The sequence below is a fragment of the Tenrec ecaudatus genome, chromosome 12 (assembly GCF_050624435.1).
Source record: "Tenrec ecaudatus isolate mTenEca1 chromosome 12, mTenEca1.hap1, whole genome shotgun sequence".
Taxonomy (NCBI): domain Eukaryota; kingdom Metazoa; phylum Chordata; class Mammalia; order Afrosoricida; family Tenrecidae; genus Tenrec; species Tenrec ecaudatus.
In genome coordinates, this window is record NC_134541.1 from 137,237,428 (window position 1) to 137,265,156 (window position 27,729).

The window sequence follows — 27,729 nt, forward strand, 5'->3', positions numbered from 1 at the left end:
GCGCGACCTCGCCGCGACCCCAGGCCGGCCCGGGCCGCAACGCCCCGCGGCCAATCGCGCGCCAGCTCTCTCCGACGTCACGACGAGGCTAGCCAATAGTCGCGGGCCTGTCCGCCGCTTCCGGCCCGCCCCCGCCCTCCTGTGGGAGGGCCCGGCCGCCGCCGCGCCGCCGCCGGGGAGCAGCCTGGGACCCCGCGCTGGTCTGCAGGGGCCGGCGCGTGCTGGCCAGGTGAGTGCAACCCTTGCAGCGGAGATCGAACGCTTCGGCCCGCTAAGAGAGGGCGTCACGACGGGGCAGGGGGGCCCGTCCCCTCCCGCCACCGCGTTGCAGGGTCCTTCGACCGGAGGAAGGGGCTGAATCTGCACACACCTGGGAGAGCCGGTCCCGTGCCCTGGCACTCGGACAGGTGGGCGCAGGGACTGCGGGGCATGGGCGATGCTCCCCTGTGTTTGGACTGAAATTAGCCCCAGGTGATGCCAACCGTTGCTACTCGTAAGGTGTAGGTGCCAACTTAAAGGTGGATGGCAACAAACCCATCCAGCTGTGCCGAGGAAGAAAGGCCTGGCGATCTGATGCTGTAAAGTTTTCGGGTTTTTTTTAACCCTTTGCTGTGAAGTCAATTCAGACTCATTCAATTCAGACTCATCGTGACCCCATAGAACAGAGTGGCACTGCCCCAGAGTGTGTTTCTGGGGCTGTAATCTTTACAGAAGCGGAATACCACAGCGGTCTCCTGATGAGCCGTTTGGTGGGTTCAAACCGCAGACTTTGGGGTTAGCTGCCAAGCAGATAGTCACTGTGCCACCAGACTCCTTCCATTAGAATTACAGTCAAGACAGCCCTAGGCGCTCAGCTCTCATCTGAGCTGATTTGGGGCAGATGGCAGCTGTTTGGGTGGTTGGTTATTTTATTTGCGGGGCTAGAGCCCGGTTTCAGAGTAAGGCCCCACCAGGAGCCCATCCAGCTTTCTGGATTAGTAGTGGAGGGAGCAAAGTCCTCATCATCGTAGGATTTAGTGAGAGCAGATGGTCAGGGCTGGACACACCCACACTTGCCGCTGGTGGCAGCATAGGGGGCCTGAGGCCGGCACCTGTCAGCCAACCAAAAGCCAGGCTGGCTCATCCACAGTGATGGGCGGAGGCAAACTGTCTGTGGAATACCCAGCCCAGGGCACCCTCTGGTCCGGCTGACCCCATTTATAAGGAAGGGCTGGAACATCACGCCACCTCTGGACTGTGGGGTGGTTTTTGAACAGCCCCTGCAGTCCGCAGCCAGCATGTACCAGCAGTTAAAACCCTAAGACTGCTAATGGAAAGTTCGGCGGTGTGAGTACGCCCAGAGCTTATCTTAGTTCTGAAAAGAGTACAGCCCTTGGAAGCCCCGGGGGAGTACATACCGATCTCTCAGGACAGACATGAGGTTATGAGTTGGAATTGACTCGGCCGCCTGTGGTGTAAGCCTCCTATCTTATCTAAGTGCTGCTCTAACCAGAGTACCGCAGGTGGGCGACTTTAGCAAACAAACATTTTCTCTCAGTTTGGAAAGCAGGGTTTTTCTCTCTCTTGGCTCTGGGGGAAGGTCCCTGTCTCCTTACAACATCTGTAAGCATTGTGCAGGAGCCCCGGGTGGCCTATGACTATGTGTTGGTTGCCAACCACAAAGTCAGTAATTCAAACCCACCAGTCTCCCTGCAGAAGCTTACTGCTCCCAAAGAGAGTTACAGCCTCAAATTCAAAGGGGAGAGTTCGACCTTGTTCACAGGGTTGTTATGAATGGGAATGGACTCCATTGGCAGTGAGTTTGAGGTCCAGTGTTCTTTCAAGGTCCCCATATATCTGAGCAGAGGTCCCTTAGTTCTGGGCTTCAGCTCTACCCTCTAAGCCCACTGAGAGGGCAACACCATTCTCCTCCAACTGGGTGGCAACCCTGTCCCCTCAGCCCAGTTCTTCTGCCGCTTGGAGAGGGCAACCTTCTCCATCCCCCTCTGCTGCCCCAGCTCTTGGCTCTATTACACTGGCACTGATGAATGGCAACCTAACATTCTGGAACAGAGCTGGTGAAGACCTGACGTTTTTAAATCCTGGAGGCTGTGGCCCCACCCTTGGGAACACAGGCCCAGCTGGAGTACACTCATACCAGGGTATCAGCATTTACTCAATGGTAAGTGGCATGAACCACTTACCTAGTGCTGCCATCGCAGAAACGTAAGTGAATGGCTTTAGCAAACATGTATTCCCTCCCTCACTGCCATCGAGCTGGTGCCGGTTCGCAGCCACCCTATAAGACACAGGAGAACTGCCCCTGTGGGTTTCCGAGACTGTTCACTCTTCACAGCAGTAGAAAGCCTCATCTTTATCCCTTGGGAGCGGCTGGTGGTCTCAAACTGCTGACCTTGCCCCACTCCTAACCCGGGGTGCCAGTCCTGGTCTCCTTGCAACATCTGTAGGCTGGCATCCCTAGAGGATATGTGGGTGTCTGCATCAATCTTCCGCTGGGCCTAGGTGCTTCCCAGCACAGGGACCATGGGTCCAAAGGATGCTTTGCTCCTGGCTCTTCTATACAGCAGGAATGAGGTCTTTCCCTCTAGTTAGATACTAGGTGGTGCAGGCTACCCCCCAAGGAGCTCCTCTTACATCCAATCTGAATAAGGATGCTGCATCCCACCTGAGCCCCCTTCCTGCTGATTGTCTGAATGCCTGAGAGCATCCCCTGGGAGATGATGACATCAATGCATAACTGCCAAACCACTGAGAAGCTGTGACCTAGGCAAACTGACACATAGTTAGGGGGCACACCATTCAACCCATGACCCACCTGCCCCCCCCCCCGCCAGGTGGGGGTGGGGAGCAGTGCTCTTTCTGCTGACAGCAAGCTGGAGTAACCGGAAAACAAGCCAACAAACCTTCCAGGAAGGAGCCCGAGGTAAAACAGAGGAAAGCAGCCCTGGGGAGCCTTCTTGGAATGGCATTTCTCTCAACCATGTCTCCGCCCAGCCCCCTCCCCAGCTCCTGCTCCCTGGGGCATCTTTGGCCCCCTGGAGGGAGTCTGTGGATGATATGACTGGTATAAACCGTGCTGAGGGCAGTGAGCAGGCCTTCGGAGTCATTCTCCGTGGAGGGATGAAAGCTCTAAGAGAAGTTCCACTGCAGAAGTTCCCTGTGCGTCCTTGGATGTTGTTCTTTCACCCCACAAAACCAAAACACCTTTAAACCCAACCAGCATGTTGAGGCTGTGGGTTCCTACCCCCTTTTTCAAGAGTCCTTTGCTTGCGGCCACTGGTCGGTTTGGAGTAGGGAGGTGGACGTGGCATGGCAGGAATCCAGGCGGAGGCTCAGGAGGTAGACTGATGAGGGAGGGCTGCCCCGAGCCACGGGCCACCCTCTGCCTGGGAAGCGACTGGCCTCCAGCTGGCCAGGCCCTGTCCTGGAGGGAGCCTGCCCACAGCCCTCATTCCAGCTCTGCCCTGTAGCAGAGGCCTGAGTTAGCTGCCCGAGAGGCTCAACTGCGTCCCTGTGGAAATGCCTGCTTTGTCACGTCCCTGAAAGAAAGTGTCACGTGCAGCGCAGAATCTCAACCTGCAGACCGAGCCCGGCTCGTCTGATTGCTCGTGCAGCTAACCGTGACCCAGGGGCTGTCTCAGGAGACCACAGTGCATTCAGATAACCCCAGAGAAATGGGCCTTTCCAGAAACCACTTTACCCTCCCCCACCAGTTTATACAGCGAGCAGTTTCAAACAGACTAACGCAACCAACCCCACTGCCGGTGAATTGATTCCAACCCACAGCCACCCTGGAGGATGGAGTTGAACTGCTCCCTGAGGCAGCCGGGACTCTTAAGTCATTATGGGAGCAGACTGCCTCATCGTTTTCTCCCTTGGAGCGGTTGGTTGGTGCAAACTGCCAACCTGGCACTGAGCCACCTAGCACTTAACCCGCCTGCCACCAGGGCTCTTTTCAAACCACACCAAACCCACTGCCATCTGGTCCATTCTTAACTCAGAGCGACCCCAGAGATGAGAGCACAACTGAACTGCCCTTGTGGGTTTCCGAGGCTGCCAATCTTTACCAGGAGTAGACAGCCACCTCGTTCTCCTTCAGAACAGCCAGTGGGCTCGAGCCACTGACCTTGGGGTCAGCAGCCCACTGCTGTTTGGTCCCTGGGTGGCTCGGACTGTCCACCCCCTTGGCTACCCATGGAAAGATTGATGTTTGGAATCCACCCAGAGGCCCAGTGGATCACAGCCCTGCAAACCCTGTGGAGTGCCATAGACACCCCAAGCCCAGCCCCAGCCCGATAGAACTCAGAGGGAGGTGGGCGTTTGGCTGAGAGGTGAGTCTGTGCCACTCTGAAGGGTGTTAAGGGGCCTGAGTAAGGGCACGGTCTGGTCCATACTGGTTGTTGCTTCGGGTCCTCCAGCATCGTGTTCAGCCCACACCAACTCTGCTGTGACTGAGCAGAGCTGCCCACTAGCATGCTCTCGGCTGTCATCTTTACGGGCGCAGACAGCCAGCTCTTCCTTTCGTGGAACTGCCAGCCTTTGGGCTAGCAGCTGTGTGCTTAACCACTACGCCATCACCAGGCCTTTGACAGGCGAGGGCAGAGAGGCACAGAGGTGAGTTAGCTCGTGGTGCTGGGAGGCCGGATTCTGTGGCCTGCAGTCCAGGTGCCCCTAGTCAAGGTGGCAGAGGGGAAGGCAGGCCTTCAGGGCTGACCAGGGCGGAGGAGATAAGGGACATGCGGTCGGCACAAGCTCCTCAAGGAGCCCCCTGACTCGGGCACCCAGAGCCTGGGCTCCCTGGAAGGTTAGGAATGCCCTGTTTGCAGTGGCCTTTGCCGTGACGTCTGTCATCTCCCTTTTCCCACCTCTCTCCATGTCCTATCCTGTGTATTTCCCAAGTTTGGCTCCTGTCCACACCCGTGTCCCTCCCCGACTTCCTCCTCAGTCTGTTCCCTGTGTCCTGGTGTCTGTGAGACACATTGTTCTCAAGAGTCCAGGTGTCCGTGGCAGCTGTTGCTGCCAGCTCTCCTCAGCAGCCTGTGACACCCTCCTGACACACCCCAGGTCACCACAACAGCCCTGCCTAGCCTCGGGGCCTCCAGACCCTGCCTGTCCCCAGGGAAGCACCAGTTCCCAACCGGGCTGGCTGACCCTGGGCGGGGAGCTGCCCCAAGCTGCCATGTCCCCTGATCTGATGCTGCACCCCACGCTCTGCTGGCATGGAGCCCCAAAAGCAGGAGGTGTTTTCCCCACAAACCAAGACTCCAGGGTGGGCCCCAGGACAGGTAACACCTGGGTTCATGTAGCTGTGAACCCCTGAAGGACCATGGCTTGACTCAAGCTAGGGTGGCAGGGGCCCAAATGGCCACCCTCACCAAACCCAGCAAGGAGGAGTCCCCCCCTAGAGGCCCCTGTTTCAGAGGGACACCTATCACCATCTGAAGAAGGGGCCCCTCCAGCGACACGGGGTGGAGCTGCATTTCAGGACTCCAACCCTTCCTGTTGCTTTTTGTTTATGTTTCGAAAGAAAGATGAATGAACTAGGATTCCCCCCAAACAACCCCTCTCCTCCCCCCCAAAATCCAAACCCATTGCTTCCAAGCCGAGTCCTGCTCATGACATTGGGCCACAGAGCAGCACTGCACCATGCGGGGTTGTGTGGGATCAGACCAGACTGCCAGGCCTTTCTTCTGCACACCACTGGACTGACTGGACCTACCAAATCTTGAAGTTAGTAGTCGAGCAAAGACCATTTCTACCACAAGCCAAGCCCACTGCCCTCAAGTCCACTGCGATGCGTGGTGGCTTGTGGGAAACCCAAGGCGCCCGGGTGTCATGATGGTGATACGCCGGCTGTTAACCACAAGGTCAGCAGTTTGAAACCACCAGCTGCCCCCAGGAAGAGACCAGGCTTTCTACACCGGAAACCCAGGCGTATTTCTACCCAGTGCTGTAGGGTCGCTATGAGTTGGAATTGACTCAATTGTGGTGAGTTTGTCAGGGGGAAGGAAGGGGATAGGCATAGGAAACCCAGGCTAGAAATCTTTACAGAGCGCCCTCTTTCTCCCTCAGAGAGACCAGGCTGCAGAGCACCAGCCTTTTGGTTAGCAGGGAGTGCTTATGTCCTGTTCCACGAGACTTCTTTCGTACCCCTGTGAGTTTCTGAGACTAACACCTGTCTTTCTCTTGGTTTCGAACGGCTGACCTTGCAGTCAGCAGCAGCTCAACTTGCACCCACCACGCCTCCTTGGGGCCCTGGAAACTCGAAGGCAAAAGCTTAGAGTTTGTTATGTATTGATGGGTCCTCAGATGTTCATTTTTATCTCGGTCGTTTTCTGTATTTTTAAAAATATGCATCATTGGTGGAAAGAAGACGTCAAAGGGAAGGACAGCGGGTGCCTGAGACTGAGAGCTGGGGTTCTGGGGGTGGGGTGGGGCAACTTGGTAGGATCCTCGCCTGCTGTATGGGAGTCCAGGTCTGATTCCAGGGAGACTCAGCTCAGGCACAGCCACCATTGTCTGCCCCCGAGGCCCACGTGTTGCCAGGGTGCTGGACAGGGCACAGTGGAGCTTCCATACCAAAGCAGACCAGGAGGAAAGGCCTGGCGGTCTCCTTGCAAGCACCAACCCATGACTCGGGTCTGCACCCCATCCCGAGGATGGCGTGGGGCTAGACGGTGGGATGCTTCCGACCAAAAGTAACAGTAACAGACCGGAAGCCAGGCGCTGCTTCTGTTTGCCCCACGATCGGCCACTCACTCTCCCGGGGGAGGGGACCCTGACTGTGGCTTCGTCCCCAGCTGCCGCCATGCCGCCCTCGCTGCTGTGGGCCGTGGACCTCTTCGGGCGCGTGTGCACGCTCTCCACCGCAGGCCAGCGCTGGGAGCCCTGCCGGGCTGCGCATCTGGAGTTCAAGCGCGTGAGCGCCACGCAGCACTGCTGCTGGGGCATCGCCGCCGACAACCAGGTCTACCTGTACGTGTGCGCCAGCGACGTCCCCGTGCGCCGCCGGGAGGAGGCCTACGAGAACCAGGTAGAGCCAGGGGGGCCACGCGGAGCGAGGGGAACTGGGCCGCCCTATCTTTCCTCCATTCCCTCTGCTGAGCGTTATCCTTAGCCGCAGAAATCCCAAGACCCATCCCCGCCGGCCCTTTCCAACTCAGCACAGGCTTTTAGAGCGGAGCCCAACTCCCCATACGGTTTCCGGGGCGGTAAAACTACATGAGCAGACAGCCTCGACTTCCCTTCCAAGCACTCACCCGAGGTTAGCAGTGCCGTGGTTCACCTGCTGGGTCACCCACCTGGACTCCTAATGTTTCCCATTCTGAAACCAAGCCAAACTCACTGCCATCGAGTCAATGCTGACCCAACAGTGCAGAGCAGAACTGCCCCTGGGTCTGCTGAGACTGTAACCCTGTATGGGAATGAAAGGGCCTTGTGGGTCTCCCTTGGAGCAGCTGGTGGTTTCAAACTGCTGACCTTGAGGTTAGCAGCCCAACACGTAACCATTAAGCCACCAGGGCTCCTTAAATGATACTCATGTAATACTTTTGATACTGAGTGTTAGCAATATATAATACAGTAATATAGGAAGTACAGTAATACGGTTTGATCTCTTTGTCATGGAGTTGGTTCTGACTCATAGCGACCCTACAGGACAGGGTAGAACTGCCCCTCTGGGTTTCCCAGGCTGTGAATCTTTCTCCCACTGAGCAGCTAGTGGCTTTGAACTACTGACCCTGCATTTAGCATCCCAGTGCCATGCTACCAGGGCTGCTCTTCAATAATACTATAACCAACGAAAGCCCAAACTTAGTGCCCTTGAGCCAGGGCTGACTCATACTGTAATGTTCTAATGATGTTACATGCTTTCTTATTTGCCATGGTAAGATAGATAAACCAATAGCAACCCACTGCTGTCGTGTCAGTTCTGACGCATAGCAACAGTACCCGGCAGAGCAGAAGTCCTCCCTGGGGTTTATGAAGGAGTACATCTTTACAGGGCCAGGCAGCCTCGTGTTTCTCCTGAGGAGCAGCTGGTGGGTTTGGAACCGCTGGTTTTGTGGTTAGCAGTCCTGTGCTTATCTAACTACACCACCAGAGCTCCTCGCTAGACAGCCCTCACTGCTGTTCAATCACTTCTGATGCAGAGCGGCCCTGCAGGACGGGGTAGGCCTGTCCCACAGGGTTTCCAAGGCGCCCATCGCTCCAGAAGGAGTCTGCCAGACCTTTCTCCCTCAGAGCAGCTTCTGGGTTCAAACTGCCAACCTTTCAGTTAGCAACCGGGCACTTCACCACTGTGCCATCAGGGCCCCTTGTAAAATCACATTGCATGAGTAGAAGGACGTAGTACTTACAGTATAATGTACATTCCTGATGGCACACACAGTGAAAGCTGCGAACTGAAAGATTGGAGACTGGCACCCACCCAGAGGCACCCACAAGAAAGGCCTGGCTGCTCTACTTTCCCCAAAGCCATTGGAAACCACCCAGAGCAGTTCGACTCGGAAGGCAGCTGGTTCCTCCGCAGACTTGGGTCCACCTGAACGTGTGGCCTCCAGGGTCTCTGGGGCAGCTGTACTCAACAAAGCAACTGCTGGATCCCCCTGAGTGGGACCCAGGGCAGCACACTGTGGGGGACCCCTGCAGACCTGGGTGCTGCCTTCAGGCCCCATCTCTCCACCTGTCCCCAGCGCTGGAACCCCGTGGGCGGCTTCTGCGAGAAGCTCTTGCCCAGCGACCGCTGGCCGTGGAGCGACGTGAGTGGGCTCCAGCACCAGCCGCTGGATGGGGTGGCACTGCCCTCGCCCCACTGGGAGTGGGAGTCAGACTGGTACGTGGATGAGAACTTTGGCGGGGAGCCCACCGAGAAAGGGGTAGGTGAACCTGACTGCTCAGCTCCATGCCTACCCCCCCTCTGGCATGCTGTGCTGGGGTCTGTTCTCTGTTCCCCCACCCCCCTGCCCTGCTGTTCACAAGCCCCCAGGCTGACAGTGCCCCCTTGGTGTACCAGGGCTGGACATACGCCGTGGACTTCCCGGCCACCTACACCAGGGACAAGAGGTGGAACTCCTGTGTGCGGCGGCGGAAGTGGATCCGGTATAGGAGATACAAGTCCCGGGACACTTGGGCCAAGGTCTCGGAGGCTGGGGGCAGGGTGGGGATGCAGCCAAGGCCTGGGGTGGTGGGGGGGATTGGGTGGTGGGCAGGGGTCTCATCAAGACTGCTCAGGATGATCTTCCAGACCCACCCTGGGACCTGCCCCCCACGCCACCCTATCTGCTCCTCCTCTCAACCTCAGGGAGAGCGTGGGTGCCCGACCCAGGTGTTGACCACCCTGCTTCCTCTGCTCTGCCTCAGATCCCATCAAAGGACGACCCCAAGGAGCTCCCTGACCCCTTCAACGACCTCTCCGTGGGCGGGTGGGAGATCACTGACGAGCCTGTGGGCCGCTTGTCAGTGTGGGCTGTGTCTCTGCAGGGAAAGGTAAGTCTGAATGCGGTGGGCAGGGGCAGGGGCAGCACAGGCTAGCCTGCATCCCCGCCTGCCCTTACTGTAGGCCCGAGCCACCAGGCAGCCACACCCCACCTCCTCTGAGCCCACCTGCCCTGCTAACTCACTGAGTGACCACCGGCTGGGCTCTGAGCTCCCTGGCAGCCACCTGGTGCCCCTGGGAGGGCAAGGTGGGGGTACTCTGTCTAGGTGCCGCCAGGAAGGGGAGGTGGGGGTACCCAGCCCAGATCCCTGGCCTTCCACACAGAATTGTTGAGCAGGTAGGTGGATGGGTGGATTGATAGGTGAGTGAGGTGGATAACTGGATTCACAGACACTGGGTTGACATTTAGGTCACTTCCAAGGGTGGCGGCGGCTGGTCAGCTATGACCTCAGCTGCCAAAGCTGAAGCCCCTTAAGCATTGTAAGTGGCACAAGCTGATGGTGGAGGACAGGAGGCAGGTGTTTTAGGAACTTTCCTAAAAGGGGTTGGGGATTTTCTCCTAAGTCCCTCCAGGACTAGGTTCCCTGAGAGGCAGGTGTCATTGGTGTGCTTCACCACTAGGGCGTGCCCAAGCCCGCCTCTGGAGCATGGCTCCTGACTCCATTAGGACATCTCTTGGCTGTGTTGGGTGCTTTCAAGGGAGCCCTGATGACTTTCAGGGACAGCGGCCACCCAGCCCTGTCTTCTGAGGGCCTCTGGAGGGGTTTGGACCAACAACCGTTGGGCAGACACCCAGCGCCTGCCCCTCAGCGACAGAGTAGAACTGCTCAGGTCATAATCTTTACGGGAGCCAATCACCAAGTCTCTCTGGTGGATTCAAACTACTGGCCTTTCACTTAGCAACTGAGTGTGGGAAACCCACTGGGGCAGTTCCTCCCTGTCCTATGAGGTCGCTATGAGTCAGAATCAACTCAGTGGAAGTGAATTTGTTTTTCCGGCAGCCTCTAACCCCGAGGCAGGGTCCCTGTCCCCCTGCGAGTCCCACTCCCAGCTATTTGCTTCTCCTCACCCAGCAAGGGCTGGCCGCTGCCCTGAGCCCCCTCCCCAGCCCCACCTCCACGGCCTGTGCTCTCTCCCTATCCAGGTGTGGTACCGAGAGGACGTCAGCCACCCCAACCCCGAGGGCTCTTCCTGGTCCCTCATGGAGACCCCGGGGGAGGTGGTGCAGATCAGCTGTGGGCCCCATGATTTGCTGTGGGCTACACTCTGGGAAGGCCAGGCCCTGGTCCGGGAAGGCATCAGCAGGCACAACCCCAAAGGTGGGCCCTTGGGGAGCCCCTGAGCTGGAGGGGGCTGCAGACAGGGGATCTGCTCCTGGCCCTCCCAGCTGATGGAGGCCGCCTGGCTTCCCCTTCTGGCCTAGGAAGTTCCTGGTCCATCGTGGAGCCGCCCGGGGCTGAGAACGGCATCATGCACATCTCAGTGGGTGTCAGCGTGGTCTGGGCTGTCACCAAGGACCAGAAGGTAAGAGGGCTGCCGCTCCTCTTGTAGGTTAGTTTGTTATTGACAGGCTCACGCTTGGCCCCGCCCCGCAGTGAGTCATCTCACAGATCCGCAGGCACTCAGGCGGCTTTCACCTGTTTACCCACAAGCCCCTCTGGTCCCTGCGTTCACCTGGATTCCTTCCCTGGAGCTCAAAGCAGGCAAGCACGGGGACTGCCCCACCGGCCCACTAGGGAAGCTGGCACTAGATATGACTCACCAGCTGTTGGTGCCATCACTGCCACCAAGGCGATTCTCAGTCGAACTGCCCACAGTGTTTCCTCGGCTGCCATCTGGACGGGAGCAGAGTGCCAGGTTGTTCTCCCGCAGCACAGGTAGCACCTCTGTTGAACGTAGACAGCCGTCGTGTGTTTGTTACTGTTCTTCTGAGCGTGGCTCAAACGCCCCATGAGAACAAGTCAAGCCACCTACCTTTTCTGTGGCCCAAATGGTTGGCAAGCTCCAGGCTCTGTTGTCTGTGAGCCTCCTCTCCTCCTTGCTGCTGCATGCCCCCCCCCCATGTGAAAATGCAGAACAACAAAAGTACTTATCATACCGTTATCTTATCCTGTGAATCAACCAGAAGCTCCTCCACCGAAGGAGCCCCTCCCCCCCCAGCAGCATAAGTAGTTAAAGCACCTTGGAAGAAAGGCACTGGCAACCCACTTCTGAAACATCCCAAACCCAAGCTAATTTACTGCCAGCGAGTCAATGCCAACTCACAGCAACCTTCTGACCCTACAGGACAGGGTGGCACTGGCCCTGTGGGTTTCCAAGGCTGTAATTCTAGAAAGCCCCATCTTTCTCCTGAGGAGCAGCTGGTGGTTTCGAACTGCTGATCTGTTGATCTATAACCTTCACTGAATTAATAATAAAATATTCAAAACAGAAAGAGCAACAAAGAAACCCCGGTGGGTGTCATGATCCCAATTCTCCCTTGCAAGTCTGGCTAGACCAGAAGATGTACACTGGTACAGATAGGAACCAGAAACACAGGGAATCCAGGGCAGATGATCCCTTCAGGACCAGTGGTGTGAGTGGCGATACCGGGAACGTAGAGGGAGGGTGGGTTGGAAAGGATCTACATGTGACCTCCTCCTTAGGGGACAGACAACAGAAAAGTAGGTGAAGGTAGACGTCGGACAGGGCAAGATATGACAAAATAATTTATAAATTATCAAGGGCTCATGAGGGAGGGGAAAAAATGAGGACCTGATGCCAGGGGCTTAAGTGAAGATCAAATGTTTTGAGAATGATGAGGGCAATGGATGTACAAATGTGCTTTACACAATTGATGTATGTATGGATTGTGACAAGAGTTGTATGAGCCCCTAATAAAACGATTAAAAAGAAAAGAAAGACACTTCTAAGAAATATAAAGCAAAAATCATGGAAAGGGTATATTTGTAGAAAACTACTGAAATAATGGCCTTGTATGTAAAATATGAATCAAGTTCTTAAAAGTCAATAGATAAAAGTGACAGGAAACCAAAAAAAAAGAAGAAACCCCGGTGGAGCTAGTTCTTCCTCGACCCACACGGGCCCACCTACCTCCTGGGCGGCAGCTGGCAACATTCCCTGAGCCCCTCAATTCATTGGGGGCCTCCCCTGGCTCTTCCGCAGTGTTCCTCCTTTCTGTTTTCATTTTCGCTTGTCAGAGGCCAGGTGCACCCCAACAAGCCCACCTGCAGATTCCACTCATGGCTGCTCTGTAACCACAGCCACGGGCCTGCCCGGCACCCTGGCAGGGTGGTCCCCCCGCACCCACATGGGCTTCTCCAGCACTGGGACCCACAGATGGGATGGTCCCCAAAGTCCCACTGCCTGGGACGAGGACCGCGACCATGTGCCGTCCCCTTCAGATGAAATGAACAGACGCAGCCTTTCTCAGCTCCAGACACTGCTGAGAGGGGCCCAAGGGTTTTCTTGTGCAGGCAGCTCCTGTGGGACCCCATTGGGTGAGGCTTGGGCCAACGAGCCAGCATGGCCCTTGGGAAGCGTGGGGGCCGCGTGGGGACGAACCACAGGGCTGGAGGGGCATAAGCCGGGAAAACACGAAGAAAGGTGGGCTTCACGAGGCTGCCGCATAGAGCCCTCAGGATAGACCCTAGACGGGTTGTTTGTTCCCGTGCTGAGTTTGGGAGAACGTTCCAGAATTAAGTCAGAAAGGCTATTCTCTGACACCTGGGAACCAAGGTTACAAAACAAAATGGGAGGAGGTAGGTGGGGGCGATGAGGAAGGGCAGCTCACCTGCCAGGCCAGAGGCCAGCTCAACTGGGGTTGGGGTTAGCAGTGGTTCTCAACCTGTGGGTCGTGACCCCTTTGGGGTTCGAACAACCCTTTCATAGGGGTCACCGAATTCATCACAGTAGCAAAATGACAGTGATGAAGTAGCAACGAAAATAGTATATGGTTGGGGGCTCACCACCACATGAGAAACTGTTGAAAGGGTCCGCGTGGCATGAGGAAGATTGAGAACCACTGGGCTCGAGCAAGGGTGAGGTTCGGATTCGTTCTGGTTTAGCATTAGGAGCTAGGGCAGTGGTTGGCGTTGAAGGGTTAGGATTTAGAGATAGGGTTTAGGGCAAGGATTAAGGGTTGGGGTTCAGGGATAAGGTTCAGGTTTAAGGTTGGAATTTGGGTTCAGGGATAAGGTGGGGGATTGGAGAGAGGGTTAACGTTTGGAATTAGACCTAGGGTTTAGTGTCAGGGTTGGGTTACTGCAGGGCCTGGCGTTTGGGATTAGGGTCCGGGCTGGCTACTGGTTGCCCCTCCTGTTGCTGTCAGTGGACAAGCCCCTTTCTGGTTCCCTCCCTGCAATGCCTGTCAGACCCAGGAAGGTGGGAGCAGCAGCCTCCCACCCGCGCGCCCAGTGTAGCCACTTGTCTGCCGTCAGGGCAATGCCTTCAGCCTGAACATGGACTCAAAGCGGAAGGGCTGTCCTCACCCCTCTGCCTCCTGGGCCGCGGCCAGAATGGCAGGCGGGGGAGGGGCTGTGGACACTAAGCCATCTGCCGTGCTCACAGACGCATGGCCAAAAGAAAGGACTCACTTGTTCTGCCCGAGCCGCCAACAAACAAAACTGCGGTTCCGTCTGCCAAGGAGGCACCTTTGTTTCTGATTCGCCCAGGTGTGGTTCCGGAGAGGCGTCAACTCCCACAACCCCTGCGGAACCAGCTGGATTGAGATGGTTGGAGAAATGGTGATGGTGAACGTGGGCCTCGGAGACCAGGTGTGCAGGGAGCGAGGCAAGGGGGCGTGGCCGTGGGGTGGGGCGGGGCTCGGTGTCACCCAGGCTCCGCCCACAGGCGGGGAGGGCCAGGCTCAGCGTGGTCCCTGGGTTTCCCCTGGTCACGTGCTTCCCAGATCCCGGAATCCCCTCACCGCTGCACATGCACCCTAATCCAGGAGGCCTCCAGAGTGGAGTCCCGCAGGCGCTGGCCCTGACCTGTTAGTCCTCTCTCCGTCTCAGGTGTGGGGCATCTCCTGTGAGGACCGGGCCATGTACTTCCGGCAGGGCGTCACCCCCAGTGAACTCAGCGGGAAGACGTGGAAGGCCATTGTGGCCAGCCGGGAGTGTGACCGGTCACACTCAGGCAGCTCATCCAGTCTCCTCAGGTGAGATGGGGTAGCTAACCTGCGACCACCTGCTTCTGGTGAGTTCAAACCACTGACCTTGAGGTTAGCAACTCTGCCTAACCCACGGTGCTCCGTAAAGCCCACTCTGACTCAGTAGCAGCTTGTGTGCTGGACTGCTAACCATAACGGTAAGCTGTTCAAAGCTATCAGCCAGTCCGTGGGAGAAAGACGGGGCTTTCTACTCCCATAAAGAGTTAGTCTTGGAAAATAAAAAAAAAAAAAGAGTTAGTCTTGGAAACTCACAGGGACAGTCTTCTCCTGTCCTGTAGGGTCGCTGTGAGTCAGCGTCGGCAGTGAGTTTGGGTTTTTGAGTATCGGGACAGAGGAGGACAACCCCACTGGGCTTCCTGCTATAACCGCAGGGCCAGCAGTTCAAAACCACCAGCTGCTCCTCAAGAGAAAGTGGGGCTTCTACTCCCTGAAACAGCCACACAGCCTCGGAAACCCACAGGGGCGGCTCTACTCTGTCCTGTAGGGTGGCTCTGAGCCGGGGCCACTCCGTGGCAGTGGGTGAGAAACCCTCACAGCTGCAGCCTGCCCCTTCTTCCTCCCGGCAGCCGCCTTTCCTTTTGCAGCGGTGCGCTTTAACCTTTGAGCCACCATGCCCCTTCCATAGAACCGGCGAGCTGGAAAACCCCTGGGGCAGTGCTGCTTCCTCCCCGGGGCTCAGCGAGTTGGCGTCCCCTCACAGCAGCGACTCAGCACCTTCCCAGAAGAAGTGGGGGGTGGCTGGCAGGGTGGGTGTGAGCACGGCCGATGTGTCTCAGGAGCAGGTGGTGTGAAAGTGTTGAGCTCTATGGAGAAGGAAGGAGGGACCAGGTGGACAGAGGGCCAGAAGAGTCAGTGGATCAGTGGGGGGAGGGCTTCCACCGAGGGTGACGGGCCCCCTCGTTGTGCCCCCAGCGCCGGCTGCTTCTTCGGCGAGGAGGTGAGGGGTGGTGGTGAGTCTTCCGCCCCCAGCGACACTGAGGCCACATCAGAAACAGACCGACCAGTCCCTGACCAGCCTCACCCTGTAGACTCTCTGGAAGGCTCTGGAAGCTGCCAGGGCAGCTCGGCTGGGGGACCAGGGCCCGGCCTGCCCACCGCGGGGCCTGAGGAGGACTCAGGTGAGGGGTCTCGGCGCAGCCCTGCATCCTCCCCGGCCGAGCTGCCCTGGACCAATATCGACCTCAAGGAGCCAAGGAAAGCGCCCGGCCACTCGGCTTCTGGGCCCCCCGAGCCCACAGGCCTCTCCTCCCTGGGGCTCCTGCCACTGGGCCTGGACGAGCCCTATGTCAACGATGACCACCCTCTGTGGGCCTGGGTGTCTGGAGGAGGCTGCACCGTGGAGGCACACGGGACCATCAGATGGTTCTCTGCCCAGCCAGGTAAGCGGCCCTGCTCTCAGGACAGGGTGGATGGGAGAGGGGCCCATGTGGGCAGTGTCCCAGGCTCGGAAGTAGGCCCCACCCTGCTGCCTGCACCTCTGCATCACTGAGTATCTCCTCATGTCAGGCACACTGCCCTCCTCCCCTCCCTGGGCCACCTTAAGGCTAAGTATTGGGGAGCGGGGTCTCTGAGGCTGTGGAGGGGCCCAGCTTCCTGGATGGTGCTTGCTAGCAAACATCCAAACAGAAGTGAAAGCAGCCAGGGCCTCTATGTGCTGTGCATGGTCAGTGTCCCCTGAGCGACGGTGCTGAGGCTTGGGCCCCGCAGGCCTGTCTCTGGCCGTGCAGACGCTGGCGCCGCCGGTGACGCCAGCTCAGACCGCGGTCTGGAGGAAGCAGATCTTCCAGCAGCTCACAGAGCGGACCAAGCGTGAGCTGGAGAACTTCCGGCACTACGAGCAGGCTGTGGAGCAGGTGCCCTGGTACTCAGGCAGGGAGGGGGTGGGGGGCCCATGGGGGTGCCCACAGGGTGACGGCTGCATGCCAGCTCCCCACAGGTGCCCACAGATGTCCCTGGAGGGCCATGCAGTGTCCCCAGGGCTGTCAATTGGGTGTCCAAAGGGTGTCCGCACAGTGTCCCTAGGGTGTCCACAGTGTGCACCCTGGTGGTCCCGGCAGCCTAAGCTGGTTCCTCCCACAGGGGAGTTGGGGTCTGGAAGTGGTCAAGCCTGGGCTCTGGGGCAGGGTTCTGACACCCAGCCAGAGCTGTGCTGAGCACTGATGTGGGCCTGGGTCCCAAGGATATCCCCTGGGGTCCCTATCTCATCACCAGGAAGGGGCGGCTGGGGGCAGGGCTAAGTGGGAGCCCCCAGAGAGCCTGCTGGCCCCCACTGTGTGGCTCTGGGGGTGGATATTTGGAAGGCCCCTTACCCCCCGGCCTGTTTATGACCTCTGTTCTACCCCCCGCCCCTCCCCAGTCTGTGTGGGTGAAGACAGGCACGCTGCAGTGGTGGTGTGACTGGAAGCCCCACAAGTGGGTGGACGTGCGCGTGGCCCTGGAGCAGTTCACAGGGCATGATGGTGTGCGCGACAGCATCCTCTTCATCTACTATGTGGTCCACGAGGAGAAGAAGGTGCAGAGTGAGGGGAAGGGTTGGAACACCACCCTGGATTGGACCCCTGGTGCTCAGTGCTGGCTCCAATTCCCCCTCCCAAGTCCGCCACAACTACCCCGCTTCCCCACCCCTCCGCCGCCCAGTGACTGCTGTTCCTGGTGCCCAGTCCTCTGTGGTTGTGGCCCTGTGTGTGCTGGCTCTTCCATTGTCCCCACCACCTGCAGGGCACACCGGGCTCTAGTTTGCAGATGAGAATCTTGGCACTGTGGGGTGTCCACAGGGCTGGGGCACGGGGTCAGTGGGGGTGTCCACAGGGGTTGATTCCAACTCACAGCGAGCCTACAAGGCAGGGTAGAACTCCCCTGTGGGCTTCTGAGACTGTCACTCTTTTATTTTTAAGGTAATTTATCGGGGGCTCTTACAGCTTTTATAACAATCCACACATCCATTGTATCAAGCATATCTGTAGCTATGTTGTCATCATCATTTTCTAACATCCACTTTCTATTTGAGCCCTTGGTTTCTACTCCTCTTTGGAGACTAACTCTTGGCAGGAACAGACAGCCTCATCTGTCTTTCTCGGAGCAGCTGGTGGTTTCAAACTGCTGACCTTGTGGTTAGCAACCCAATGTGTGACCACCATGTCCCCAGGGCTCCTTCCCATAACCGCAGTGTGGAAATGCTGCGTTTATTCACCCTGGCCTTGGCCCCGCAGCCCACAGGAGCCCCCCTAGGATAAAGTCTGTAGAAGCAGGTGACCCCGGGCAGCTGCCCGGGGCCGTCCCCCTCCCCTCAGTGACCATGTGGCCCTCTCTGGACAGTACCTCCACCTGTTCCTCAATGAGGTGACAGTGCTGGTGCCCATCCTGAACGAGGCCAAGCACTCCTTCGCCCTGTACACTCCTGAGAGGACCCGGCAGAGGTGGCCCGCACGCCTGGCCGCTGCCACCGAGCAGGAAATGAATGACTGGGTGAGTGAGGGAGGGAGGGGGCTGTGGTTGGGGCCCACCTGGCCCAGCCCACCCCTACCTTGCCGTGACCTCGTGCATCTCCCCCACCAGCTGGCCCTGCTCAGCCTTTCGTGCTGTGAGAGCCGGAAGGTGCATGGCCGCCCCTCCCCCCAGGCCATCTGGTCTGTCACTTGCAAGGGGGACATCTTCGTGAGTGAGCCCAGCCTGGACCTGGAGGCCCCTGAGCGCCCACTGCCCTGTGACCACATGTAAGTGTCCCTTCCAATTGGTACCCAGGGTTGTCGCCTTGTGGGGGATAGAGGGGGTTGCTTGGGCTTGGGTGGAGCCCGCTGGGCTCTGAAGGACAGAGGGGGTGAGGAGGTACTGGGGGACAGGTGGTTGAAGGCAGAGGTCACAGGAGGTGAGGGTGGCGAGAAGAAAAGGGGCGTCCTGGAGCATTCCACAGGCAGGGGTGCAGGGGTGCTTGGCCTTCCACCGCCCACTGGGCTTCATCCCAGCTCCCTGGGGCCTGGCAGAAGGAGTCAGGCCGTCCCTGGTGATGGGGACGGGGCCTCTGCCCACAGGAGGGGTTGCTGTCTGGTGAGATAACTCGAGTCTGCCACCTTGTCTGCAGAGGGCTGGGAGCTACCTGCTTCCAGAAGGGACCTTCAAACCCCCTGCCCACAGACCTGGGGTCCCCTGTCTGGAGGGGCCTCACAGTCCCACCTAAAGGCAGAGCTCCCTTCCCCAGAGCCCCCTCCTGCTTCCTCCAGGAGCAGGAAGTCACACTAAATGTAAATCCCTCGGGCAGCCTGGGGAGGAGCCAGGCTTGCTCCTGCATCCAGGTTTGGAGGCCAAAGACTCACACCTCAGGGTGCCAGGAGGCAGGCAACCTCCTCACCTGAGGCTGAGAGGCTGCAGGCAGGACTGCAGCTGGACCCACCTCCCCTCCAGGTTCTGGCGGCAGATGGGCGGTCATCTGCGGGCGGTGGAGGCCAGCGGCCGAGGCGTTGTGTGGGGCCTGGGCTACAACAACACTGCCTGGGTATACACAGGCGGCTACGGCGGCGGCTGCTTCCAAGGTGAGGCCCAGTGCCCAGGGCTCCCTCCCAGGTGTCCCTGCCCAATGCTTCTGCCTGCCCAGGAGGTGACAGGGGCCAGGCAGTCCCTGGGCTGACCCCTGAGGGTCAGCCTGGAGACCACCGGTCCTTCCCAGCACCCAGGAGCTACGGGAAGGGCTGGGACCATTCTAGAAAGACAAGCTGCCACAGCCCTGCAGTTTCACTCGTCTCATTTCAAATGGGACCTCTGGGGCAGCCCAACCCCAATCCCCTCATTCCCTGGCCTGAGACTTAAGGGACAAGGGAGCAAAGAGCTTGCTGAAATCCTGGGGGCCACTCCCCTCAAGTTCTGCAAGGCTCTCAGCAGGAAACTTGGGCAGAAACAAGCCCTGAAACGGAACGGCCGCCAGCCCCAGCCCAGATGGCTCCCCCCGGGGCGGGTAGGAGGAACTGAATCCTGATAGTGCAGTGGTCCATTAAGACCACCGCAACGCTCCCCGCTTGTTGGTGTCCAGCTTGCAAGGGAGCCCTGGTGGCAAAGCGGTTATGAGTTGAGTTGCTAATGGCAAGGTCAGCAGTTTGAAACCACCAGCCGCTCCTCAGGAGAAAGACGAGGCCGTCTACTCCCATAGAGTGACCGTCTCAGAAGCCCCCAGGGCCAGTTCTACCCTGTCCCACAGGGCTGCCATGAGCGGGCATCAGCTCAATGGCCGTAAGTATGGTTTGGGTTTGTTTTTTTTAAAACAAGTGAGGAATTTGGGGCTAGTGGGAGTTGCGTGGATGGTCCCAGGTACTTTTTCTATAGTAAGGAGTGAACAGGTGGGCTTCACACCTGCCCCAAGGCGTTAACCACAATGGGGAGAGGGTGTGTACAGCTGAGAACAGCATGAGGCTAGGAGGCTGGAGGGGCTGCTGGGTGGGGGGGGTGGTTTCCTCTCAGCAGGCTTCTCTCACTGAAGCTGAGCTCAGTCATGGGTAAGGTGTGCACACCTGGCCCAGCCCCCTGCTCGACAAGCTCTGTCCACATTACCCTTGCTCTGTGGGTCTTGGCCCTGCCCCCAGCCCCCTTCTCTGCTGGCCCAAACCCTGAGTTCCTGAGGGGCAGGCACTACACCCGCCTCACCCCCCCAGGCCTGGCCGGCAGCACCAGCAACATCTACCCACAGTCAGACGTGAAGTGTGTCTGCATCTATGAGAACCAGCGCTGGAACCCCGTCACCGGCTACACCAGCAGGTAGCCCGGGAGACCCCCTGAAAACCCCTTTGTTGGGAGCTGTCACCTAGAACAGGACCCTGGCCATGCAACATTTGAGTGCCTGGCTGGGCACCACAAAGTCAGGGGTTCAAACCCACTGCCCCCCTTGGGAGAAAGATGAGGCTGCCCCCTTCCAGAAAGATCACCTGCCTCGGAAACCCCATGGGAAAATTGAATGGATGCGGCGGGGCTGCTATGAGGTGGAATTGACCCCGTGACAGCAGGTGTGGTCTATCACACACAGGCTGCAGAACACCCTGGGTCAGGAGCCCCGGTGGCGTAGTGGTGACGTGTTCCGCTGCCATCTGCAAGGGCAGCAGTTCAGTAGCACCGGTCGCTCCTTGGGAGACAGACGAGGCCTTCGGCTCCTATAAAGGGTCACGCTCTCGAAGACCCCCAGGGCACTTCTACCCTGTCCTTTAGGGTCGCTCTGAGTTGGCACCCACAGGATGGCAGGGAGTGAGTTCCTTGGGCCATGCCCAGACACCAGCTTAGTAACCACTCGGGTCAGGAAGTGGCACGCTGCCCCAACTCCCTGCCCTCCCGTTCCCAGCGTCTCTCACTAGGGGCTGCTGTCATGGCTGTGCTTGCTGTGCTGTTTTGGGGGGAGGAGGGGAAGGTGGAAGGTGGTGCAGGGTCAGTGGTTCGCCGCTGAGACTCCTGGGGCAGTTCCCCCTGTCCCCAGAGTCGCTGTGAGTCTGCATCATGGCCTCAATGGCAGTGATTTTCCTTTCTGGTTGGGGGGTGGGCAGTGGTGGAGGCATATAGCTCAGCACCCAGTGAATGGACTTCCTTCTTGTGGGTGCCTGGCTCAGCGGCAGGCAGCACCGCCGCGGCATTCTCGCTGTCTGTTGGTGTGTCTGGCGGTGATGGATGTCTGGGCAGGCCTGGGATCTGGGGAGGGCCGAGGGTGGACACACTCGTTTCTGTGGGCAGCTTTCAGGAGCGAGTGTACAGCCTGGAGACACAGCGCCAGGCCTTGAATGGGAGGTTGCCCACAGGGTGGGGGTGCCCAGGTTTCCTTGTCACCACTCCCATGAGCATGTCCTGGTATCTGTGTCTCCCAGCCCCACGAGAGGGGGACTGGTCATTTGGTAGATTAGAGGCCGCTCGTCTGAATTCTGGGTCCCTGAGTGTGTCCGCCCGGGGCAGGGGGAAGTTGCAGGGGTGGGGAGGGGGCGCCTTTTGTGGCTCGCACAGCACAGGGCTCCTTCCTCCGCTCCCTTCAGAGTCCCAGCTGGTCCCCACAGGGCCCGGGCAGGGCCTCCTGCTTCTGGGTGCTCCCCAGTCATCTGTGCTGCCCTCGCAGGGGTTTGCCCACAGACCGGCACATGTGGAGTGACGCCTCGGGGCTGCAGGAGCGGACCAAGGCCAGCACCAAGCCACCCTCGCCGCAGTGGACCTGGGTGAGCACCAGCCCTGCTCGGGCTGACAGGCCCCACCCTCAGTCTGCCGGGCCCCTCTGTCAGGGTTGGGGGGTTCCCAGGTTTTCCTGGCCCCTCAGTTCTGAGTACAGGGGATCCCCAGGTCTTCCTGGCCACTTGGTTTCTGGGTACAGGGGTTCTGAGGTCTGCCTGGCCCCTAGGTTTTGGGTGCAGGAGGCCCCTGTGCTGACTCCGCCTCTCCCCAGGTCTCTGACTGGTATGTGGATTTCAGCGTTTCTGGGGGCACCGACCAGGAGGGATGGCAGTATGCCAGCGACTTTCCTGCGTAAGCCCCTCTCCCCTCTTCCCTGAGCTGTGGCCCCTAATGCGAGGACCCTGGGCACAGGCCGTGGCAACCCATTCCTCCCTGCCAGGTGGGCCCAGGACCCAGGAGGCCAGAGTGGGGGCCCTGTGACCAGAGCTGAGGCAGCCTCCAGGCGGTCGGGCCAGGCCCAGAGTGGGTATCAGTGTGAGCAGGCCACAGGCAGTGTGCTACTTGGGGGTGTGGAGGGAAGTGGCGGGGGGGGGAGCTGGAGGAGGATGCTGGGGTGCTAGGAGCACCTGCATTGTACAATCCTATAAAAGGGGGTGCCTGGGCCCCAAGGGAAGCAGCTGGGACTCCTCCCCCCACCCCACCCCCTACTCCCTGGGCTCCCAGGCCCTTACCTGCAGAGAATGCTCCTGTTTCCCTAAAGGAGCCCAATGGGGTTGGGAGGTGGTCTATACCCTTGAACCAGCCCCTCCTGGCTGACCAGGTGCCCTGCCCTGCCTTTTGTGGCCCAGCCCCAGGGCCCTCCTCCTGCAGACAGATGCCAGGGTGCCTGCTGGAGGCCTCAGGCCATACCTGGGGCAGTGGGTGGGGCTGGGCCTGAGGGGAGGAAGGCACCCACCAGAACCCGGTCCAGGCTCTGGAGCAGGTGAGCCAGCAGCTTCCTGTCCTGCTTCTCACAGTGCCTACAGGGGCTACAAGACCATGAAGGACTTTGTCCGGAGGCGCTGCTGGGCCAGGTAAGGGGAGGGCTGACTGGCAGGGAGGGCGGGGCTTGGAGTCAAAGTAAAGGTCAAGCCAGGAAATGCCCAAGGGCTGCCAGCCTCCAGGCTCCCGTTTCCAAGATACTGCTGGGGGCTGGGGGTGGGGCTGGAGGGGACAGCCCCTCCCAGGAGCCCTGTCCACGCTCATCATCCAGAAGTTCTACCCACCCTGCACCTCTGTCTCACCTGGGGGCCCCTCCCCAAGCTGAGCTGCTCCTGGGGGGTCTCCCCGGCACCTGGTGAGACCTTTCCCAGGTGGGTTGAGTGCTGGGTGAACCTGCCAGCCGATCTGAGGGAGGAAGAGGCAGTCTGTTTCCATGTGAAGGACAAGAGCCGGGGGAACTTTGGGGACAGTTTTGCTCTGTCCTGGAGGGTGGACGTGAGCCAGTCTGGGGTCCAGGGCAGCAGGGGGAGGATGGAGGTGAGGAGTGGTCCCACCGACCACGGACTCCAGGCAGTGGGTCTCATTGTCCGCCCTCTGCTCTCCTTCCAGAAAATGCAAGCTGGTGACCAGCGGGCCTTGGCTGGAGGTGGCCCCCATTGCCCTGGGGGATGTGTCCATCATCCCTGAGAGCCCAGGCGCCGAGGGCAGCATCGCCCTGTGGGCCATCAGTGACAAGGGGGACGTGCTGTGCCGCCTGGGCGTGTCTGAGCTCAACCCAGCGGTAAGCACACACACCTACACACGCCAGAGGTGGGCGTGCACACACACATACACACACACACACACTCTCATGCATGCACAGTGTACACATACACATGTACATACCCCACAGGTATACAGATGCATGCTTGTATGTATACACCTGTTCACACAGACACCACTTATGTGCATGCACACATACACACACACACCACAGATGGGCGTGTACACATACAAACACAGAAGCACATGCGCATGTGCTCGACCCCCCCCTCACCCACACAGTGGCACACATGCACACGTGCCCTGCCCAGGGTCTGAGATGAGCAGACCTCCTCTCTCAGGGTCTGGGGTCACCAAGCTCCTCATTCAGCATGCTCCCTCCACACTCGAGAGAGGAGCACTCTGAGGCCCAGGCAGGTCATGTGATCAAGATCAGGTCAGGGTTGTGCTGCTCAGGCTGCCCTTATATGTGGCCCCAGAGCCACGCCCCCCGGATGCTCACCAGTGAGAGCTGCTGCCCAGGGGCTGGCACCTGGGGCTGGTTGGCCAGGGCCCATGGGTGGCCCAGCCCGAGCCATGTATGTTGGCTGCCACCTCAGTGCCCTCTGCCCCCAGGGCTCCTCTTGGCTGCACGTGGGCACCGACCAGCCTTTCACCTGCGTCTCCGTGGGCGGCTGCTACCAGGTGTGGGCCGTGGCCCGAGATGGCTCTGCCTTCTATCGGGGTGCCGTGTCCCCTTCCCAGCCAGCCGGTAAGTGTTTCCCAAAAACCTCAACCCAGCATGTCCACCCTCGAGATGCAGAGGCCTGGCCAGGCAACCCCCACCCCTGAGCTGGAGGGACGCCTGGCACGGAAGTGGGTCTCCCGATGTCAGTCAACTCAACAAGTGTTCATGATAGGCTGCTGGGTGCCTGGGCCAGGACCCCAGCAGAGACTGAACCCTACCTCCACTGGCTTCTCCTGACCCCTCTGGCCCCTGCCTCCCTGCCCTGGCCCCAGCCTTTGTCTTCTCCTGGCTCCTCTTGCAGGTGATTGCTGGTACCATATCCCATCCCCCCCAAAACAGCGGCTGAAGCAGGTGTCGGTCGGGCAGACGGCCGTGTACACCGTGGACGAGAACGGTGAGCGATCATTGCCCAGGGGCCTCGGTGCCCCGGGTCCCTGAGCACACGAGGGGCCAGCACAGTCTTAAGTGTCCGAATGACCTCCTGGGTGACCCCAGCCCTGGTCTGCATTTTCTCAGACAGGCTGCGAGGTTGGGTAGGCCCAGGGGGTTGGGGTGGGGCCTCTGAGGTGGGCACCAGTCCTCCCAGGAGTTTGGGGTTCCCTGGGTAGGAGCTGGTATTTTCCTGCTGGGTGCAGTGACACCCCCCCCCCCCCACCACCACCAGACATGGTCTTCTAGCACAGGACCTGCCAGGAGCCAGGAGGTGGGTGTGGTGCACCTGGCCCCAGTCCACCTGCTCACTGTCCCCTGCAGGGCCTGCCCAGCTGAGGACGACTCAGGGATAGCAGGCTCTGGACTCCAGTTAGGGCGCTTAGGCCAGATCTCTCTACGAAGCGTCCTGGGGCGCAGCAGGTTAAGCATAAGGGTGCTCACTGAAAGGCTGACCGTTTGAACCCACAAGCCGTTCCTTGGGAGAAAGCTGAGGCTGGCCACTTCCGTAAGGACTGGGTCTCAGAGCCCCTTGGCTCTGTCTGCCCATGAGAATTCGACTCCGTGGCAGTGGGTTTGCTTTTTGGTCCCACTTTCTACTCTGGACGAGTCAGAGTCTGGGAAGCAAGGCTGTCCCGGCCTGCCCTGTGGGGCCGTGCGGGTCAGCATGGGCTCGATGGCAGGTCCTCGGCCTCCGAGTGTGTCCAGAGGCAGAGGACCAGAGACAGCGTGCCTGCCCTGCTCTCTTCCCCAGGGAACCTGTGGTACCGCCAAGGCATCACCCCCAGCTACCCGCAAGGCTGCAGCTGGGAGCATGTCTCCAACAACGTGCGCAGGGTCTCTGTGGGGCCCCTGGACCAGGTCTGTGCTCACTCCCGGCCCCGCCTCGCCCCCAGCCCTTGTCACCCCAAGGCCCCAAGCTCAGCAGTCTGTCTTCCAGGTCTGGGTCATTGCCAACAAAGTCCAGGGGAGCCACAGCCTGAGTCGGGGGACGGTGTGTCACCGCACAGGAGTGCAGCCCCCGGAGCCCACGGGACATGGTTGGGACTACGGCATCGGGGTGAGCAAGGCTGGGAGGGTGTTTTAAGGATGTCTGACTTTGGGGGGGGTCTCTCCTTGGGGAGGCTGGGGATGCCTAGACTTGGGGGGTCCCCTGGGTCTGGGGATACCTGGCCATGGGGAGGCTCTGAGTGTGGTAGAGGTGCCTGAGAGTGGGGATTCCCCTGGGGCCCAGTGGGGGTCCCTAACCAGGGCCTGCTGAGAGTATGGTGGGAAACACCTGGCTCAGGGACCCAGAGTGTCAACAGCTCAGAGACTCTTCCTGCCCTCTCCTCCCCAGGGTGGCTGGGACTACATCTCTGTCCGGGCTAACGCCACAAGGGCCCCCAAGAGCAGGTGCCAGGAAGCCGGCGGGCCCCTGCAGGAGGTGGTCAGCGGCCCCGTGAGGTGTTGAGGGGCCAGTATCATCCAGATCGTGATGCAAGTGCCCAGAATGTGAAACTTTGTGGAAACCCCGTAGCTCCTCCCACCACCTACCCCATCTCCAGGACCAGAACCAGGAATGCCATTCTGAGCCCAGACCCCCATCGCCAGCAGCAATCCCACCCCCTGTGCCTCCTGCCCTCCAAAGAGAAGGATGGAGAGGCTGGAGGGGCCAGCGTCCCTCAGCACAGGACCTGCAAGGAGGGGGCCCTTCCTTCAGAAGTTGCAGGGAAGTGGCTGAGAGGGGACGGGCAGCCCCCTCTCCGGGTGGGTGTTGCTCCTGACGCAGAACCCTGCAGTCCAGTGAGTCCCCAGGTCACTGGGCAGCCACACACAGGTCTTGGGGTGGTAGAGTTTTTCTGTGGATCATGAGGTGGAGTCCAGGGTGAGGGCCAGCCTGGATAACCGGGCAGCAATCCAAGACCCTGTGCTGGGGCTGAAGCCCCCACAAGCCCCTGACAGAACTGCAGGGCTTCAGAGGGCACCAGTAGACAGCCTGCTAGGTGAGTCCCGAGCCAGTTTCCTGCCTGGATGTCTGGTCCAGAAGGCCGTGGGCTGCCAGGCGGGCTGCCGTGCCCACCTGGGACCCAGTGCCCATCTGCATCCAGCCTCCCACGAGAGCAGGGCCGGTCCCACTTGGTTCGGTCTCACTGTCCAGTGATGTGGAGCTACCTGAGGGCACGGTGCATTCTGGGAGGTGGGTCCTGGGTAGGGTGGATGGCGCCGAGCTCTCAGACCAATCATGAAGGGTGGCCCCTCCCTGTCTTGTTTACATTTTAAAGTCAAGTCCCCTGCCCCCTCTCTGCGGGGGTGGGGGGCATTAGGGCTGCTTCCCCCTAAGAGGACATGTCACCCCATGACTGCTGTTGGTTCCTGGGAGCACCCACATCCCCACCCTGGCCAGCCTCCCAGGGCCACCCCACTTCCTCAGATAAGTGTGCAATGAATGTCCAATAAAAGGCACGCCTGCGTGCGAAACCACATGACACTTTTATTGGCCCACTGTGATGAAGATGCCCCCCCGCCAAGTAGCACCCTTCTGGTCCTTTACCTCTCTGACCCCACAGGTCCCCAAGCTCTGAGGAGCCACTGGGAAGCGTGACCTTCAGCAGCTCTGGGTTCTTCCCTTGTCACCCTGCCCCCAGAATCACAGCAGCCGGACACCTTCACCTCTTAGTTCCCTGATGACAGGGCCACCGTTCTACCCCTCCCCCCAGGCTCCAGACGCTGAAGGTGTCACCCCGAGGCAGCGCACCAGGGTCTCTGTGCCTGATGGGGTTCTGTGGTTGGGGTCTGGAGTGTCCAAGACCAGGGCCTGAGCAGCCCTGCCCAGACCGTCCCTCCCAAAGCAGAGCTGGGATCTCTATGGGGCCGAGGGGCATGGAAAACTGGCTGCCTGGCCCCACCACCCCTCAGGAAGCAGAAAGAGGCGAGGGGTACCCTGACACCCACGTCCCCCTACTGGACCCTTCTTCAGCGCCCACTCTGCAGGCTCCCACTCTCCCTTGGCTGGGCAGTGGGGGGGTTATATTCTGGTAGTTCCCCTGACTGCTGGCTGAGGGGTGGTCTGGGGGTGAGGTCGGGACCTGGGTGTTGCTGACAGAAAGAGACCACCCTCTC

The 27,729-nt window shown here is 59.4% G+C and overlaps 1 protein-coding gene across 1 annotated transcript; it reads left to right on the top strand.

Annotated features, from left to right (window-relative positions):
• Positions 1–123: 123 nt before the first annotated feature.
• On the top strand, positions 124–27,088 carry TECPR1 (tectonin beta-propeller repeat containing 1). Its single transcript, XM_075565057.1, has 25 exons — positions 124–229; positions 6,801–7,033; positions 8,694–8,876; positions 9,014–9,136; positions 9,361–9,486; positions 10,581–10,755; positions 10,860–10,960; positions 14,110–14,211; positions 14,452–14,597; positions 15,522–15,988; positions 16,317–16,462; positions 16,966–17,121; positions 17,925–18,074; positions 18,165–18,322; positions 19,008–19,135; positions 20,246–20,348; positions 21,679–21,775; positions 22,000–22,079; positions 22,745–22,801; positions 23,319–23,490; positions 24,087–24,222; positions 24,500–24,592; positions 25,382–25,488; positions 25,568–25,687; positions 25,967–27,088. The coding sequence occupies exons 2-25, from the start codon at positions 6,809–6,811 to the stop codon at positions 26,078–26,080; spliced, it is 3,465 nt and encodes a 1,154-aa protein (XP_075421172.1). The 5' UTR covers positions 124–229; positions 6,801–6,808; the 3' UTR covers positions 26,081–27,088.
• Positions 27,089–27,729: the final 641 nt, after the last annotated feature.